This window comes from Mastomys coucha, unplaced genomic scaffold, assembly GCF_008632895.1.
Source record: "Mastomys coucha isolate ucsf_1 unplaced genomic scaffold, UCSF_Mcou_1 pScaffold5, whole genome shotgun sequence".
Lineage (NCBI taxonomy): Eukaryota > Metazoa > Chordata > Mammalia > Rodentia > Muridae > Mastomys > Mastomys coucha.
This window is the reverse complement of record NW_022196911.1, coordinates 37,732,264-37,735,514: the sequence shown is the minus strand read 5'-3', so window position 1 is coordinate 37,735,514 and position 3,251 is coordinate 37,732,264. Positions and strand designations below refer to the sequence as shown.

General features: G+C 36.4%; 1 protein-coding gene across 2 annotated transcripts in view; it reads right to left on the bottom strand.

The window, feature by feature from the left end:
* Positions 1–3,251, bottom strand: part of Gabrb2 (gamma-aminobutyric acid type A receptor beta2 subunit) — a 221,439-nt gene that overhangs the window by 41,294 nt on the left and 176,894 nt on the right. For both annotated transcript variants that reach the window (XM_031350745.1, XM_031350746.1), the window contains exon 9: positions 716–960. In XM_031350745.1, coding sequence (XP_031206605.1) covers positions 716–960 — 245 coding nt within the window. The remainder of the gene's footprint in view (positions 1–715; positions 961–3,251) is intronic.

The following is a 3,251-nucleotide window of genomic DNA, read 5'->3' as shown; positions in this document are numbered from 1 at the left end:
ACCAAAAAAACCAAAAAAACCCCCCAAAAAACCAAAACAACAACAACAAAAAGCTCTGTGTAAACAAACTTATGTAGGAAGTCTTTTATCCTGCTTCACTTAATGAAGATGGGGCCTTATGCAGGGAAGTGCTCCAGCATAAGAACATGAGCAGGGCTTTAAGCAAACATGCATCACCTAAGAAAATGACTTTTCCCTACGTCTTCTCATCGTTTTGATTATTCAGAAGAGGAAAAACTCAGGCTGTTGTTAGTAGGTAATTAACATCAATTTATTTATTTGTGTTTAAACCAAAGCGAATGTAGATCTTAAGGTTCAGAGCCTTCATTTAGTATAAGCAACCGTTTAATGATGCAATTTTATTTTCTATTTAAGGTAAGGTATCAGCAAGCACTATTGAGTAAGATAAAATGAACTTTTATTTTTAAATAAATTTAAACAAACAACTAAATTTAGGAAATGTAAATTAATTAGGTGATTCTCATACATAGGAAAATAGCTTATGTGGAAGTTGTGAGCATCTTCTATATTAGAGAAAGGGTATTTAAGAGTTGGGTGATATGTTTGGGGACCCTCTCACTTATCATTTATGGAATTTTGAAAGAAAATTAGTCTTGTTTCCTAAGCCCTGTTTTCCTATGTCTTAACAACTCCATCAAGTTCCACAGGATTCCTCTGAGTTTACGCAACAGACATCATTTTGCTGTAAGTGTACCTTGTTGACATCCAGGCGCATCTTCTCATTGTTGGCATTAGCAGCTTTCTCAGCTGCTTTCTTTTGGCGCTGGGGTCCTCTCCCGAAGAAGATGTAGTTGACCAAAGCATATTCCAGAAGGGCCATGAAGACGAAGACAAAGCACCCCATTAGGTACATGTCAATGGCTTTTACATAGGGGATTTTAGGAAGGGTCTCCCGGAGGTGGGTGTTGATTGTGGTCATCGTTAGGACAGTTGTAATTCCTGAACAAAAGAAAAGAAAAAGAAAAAGTGTTAGAGTAATAACATTCCTATTTCTTTCTTCTTCTCATAATAGCTAGAAAAGCTAGCTTATCTAAATATACTTATCTATTTGATAGAGATTTATTATGAATCAGCCTAGTGACCCTTCCTGGAAATATGTGTAAATTAACTTACAGTGAACATGAATTGTTATAGAAATTATCCTTTAATTGTATTTTTCTATTCATATTTATATCAAGTAGAGAATTGGAGATGTGGATTAAATATTATACTACATGTTTATATTTGGAACAAATTAGCATAGATAAGATCCTAGTTCATATTCCTGATCTGTCAGTGTCAAGAATATAGATTTTTTGGAGGTGCTTTCTAAAAAATGAGTGGGTGTTGCCTTATCAAGCAGAGACTAGAGATGAAATTTTATGGCAAACCCCAGGACATCATGGGTAGGAAAACGTTGCATAAAGTTTGAACTACAGAGAGTTCACAGCTCTTTAATAAGATTCAAGATCTTCAAGTACATACACGTATATTTGAAGAGTGGAGATCAAATTAAAGCCTGATTAATTAAAGATAATGCCCAATGGTGGCTACATGGAGGTGGGTAAGCATAAAAATGAATATACTGAATTTAAGAAATGACTCTGGTAGCAGCAGGGGAATGAAGAAATGCAATATAAGGCAGAAATAAAGAACACTAAGTTGAAGGTTTCTATGATAACCCATATAAATAATGGAAAGGTAAATTAAAATAGTCTTTGAATGCATTATGCAGATAACATAACAAACTAGTACAAACATTTGATAGACAGAGGCAGAGGGTTAAAGAAACAGAAACTAGAGTGATTGTGATTTTGAACTGGGCAACTGGATACATAACACACAGACATGACATACAAATCAGGTACTTATCAGTGGTTCTTATTGGAAATGTGACCTTAGGTCAGGCTATAATTGCTTGCCTAGTTAGCAGGCATCTCTAAAAGTAGAGAGCCATTAGTCTCAGAGCTGTCACTGAAACGTTAAAATATTGGGAGTTCAGAAAATTTGGTATGATACAGTCCCAACTTGGCAGTGATGAGTAAAAAGATGAAGGACAGACAGAGGCCACATCACACAGATGGGAAGCTGTACTGGCACCTTCTGAACTGAGGTCTTAGGGACGTTCACCTCCCGAACAACCCATAACCACATCTCCAAACTTTAACTTCATTTTCCAAAGACTTCTCCAGTGTAATTTTCTTCTTTAATCCTGTCCCATTAATGATTTCTATTTTGTTTTAAGCAGAACTCACAGAGAGCACATGAGTGAGTAGCTACCTGAACATGAGTCTAGACCTTAATTGACTTTAGTTAAGATGTTTCCTTTACAGACCTCAGATATTCTTCTGTGTGAGTCATTTTGAAACACTCAATTTCATTTTACCCTGTCATTTCTACAACAGGTCTTACTATAGTATACGCTTACTAAACCTGATTAATCTGATAGCCATTTAAAGGTAGTTGTGTATCTAATAATAAATGGTTCAAATGCAAATGGATATTTTAACCATTTCTTTGAAAGCATCAATAAATTAGTTGTTTGTGCAAGAGATACACAGCAGACATCTACCTTAGTTTATGAAATCACAGTATATTGTTTCCATTTTATTAGCATTTTATGAACAATAAGTTCTGCATAAGACAGCACGGAGATATGACTACATATGGACCTTCCTCCAGTGAGTCTTTCAGTGCATAGGGGAGAATATGACAAAACTAACTAAACAGAAAGTGTATGTATGGTTAGTCTACACAGGTAGTTTTTGTCAATCTAAGGACATACATGAGAGAGACTTGACTCATTCCTGGAGCTCACTGCTTTTACCTCCCATCCTTGTTCATCTCGGTTTAACCTAACAGCATCTAATACTACCCCATAAAACTGAAACTAATCCTATCACTCTCCTGCTAGTGTCTCTGTTTCACTTGGAATAAAAGCAAGGCTTTATACCACACCCCTGAATCCTTTCTGGAGTTCTTAGTTCCCCATCTCCTACTATCTCTCCTTATGACTTTTCTCAATATTGTCCTCTGCCAGTTCCCATTGACATTCCCATTTTTTTCCCAACCCAGGAGCTTTTGGAGGAGTTTAGACAGTCACCACCTAGATCTTGATTTTCTTGAAATCTTTTCTCCTGTAGTAATTTCTGTGTGAGGTCAGCCTTCATCATGGTAACACTCCCAGGCAAAATTACAACATTCTTGCTTACTTCTCCCTGCGGACTCGCCCTGTGTGATAACTTTTGGTG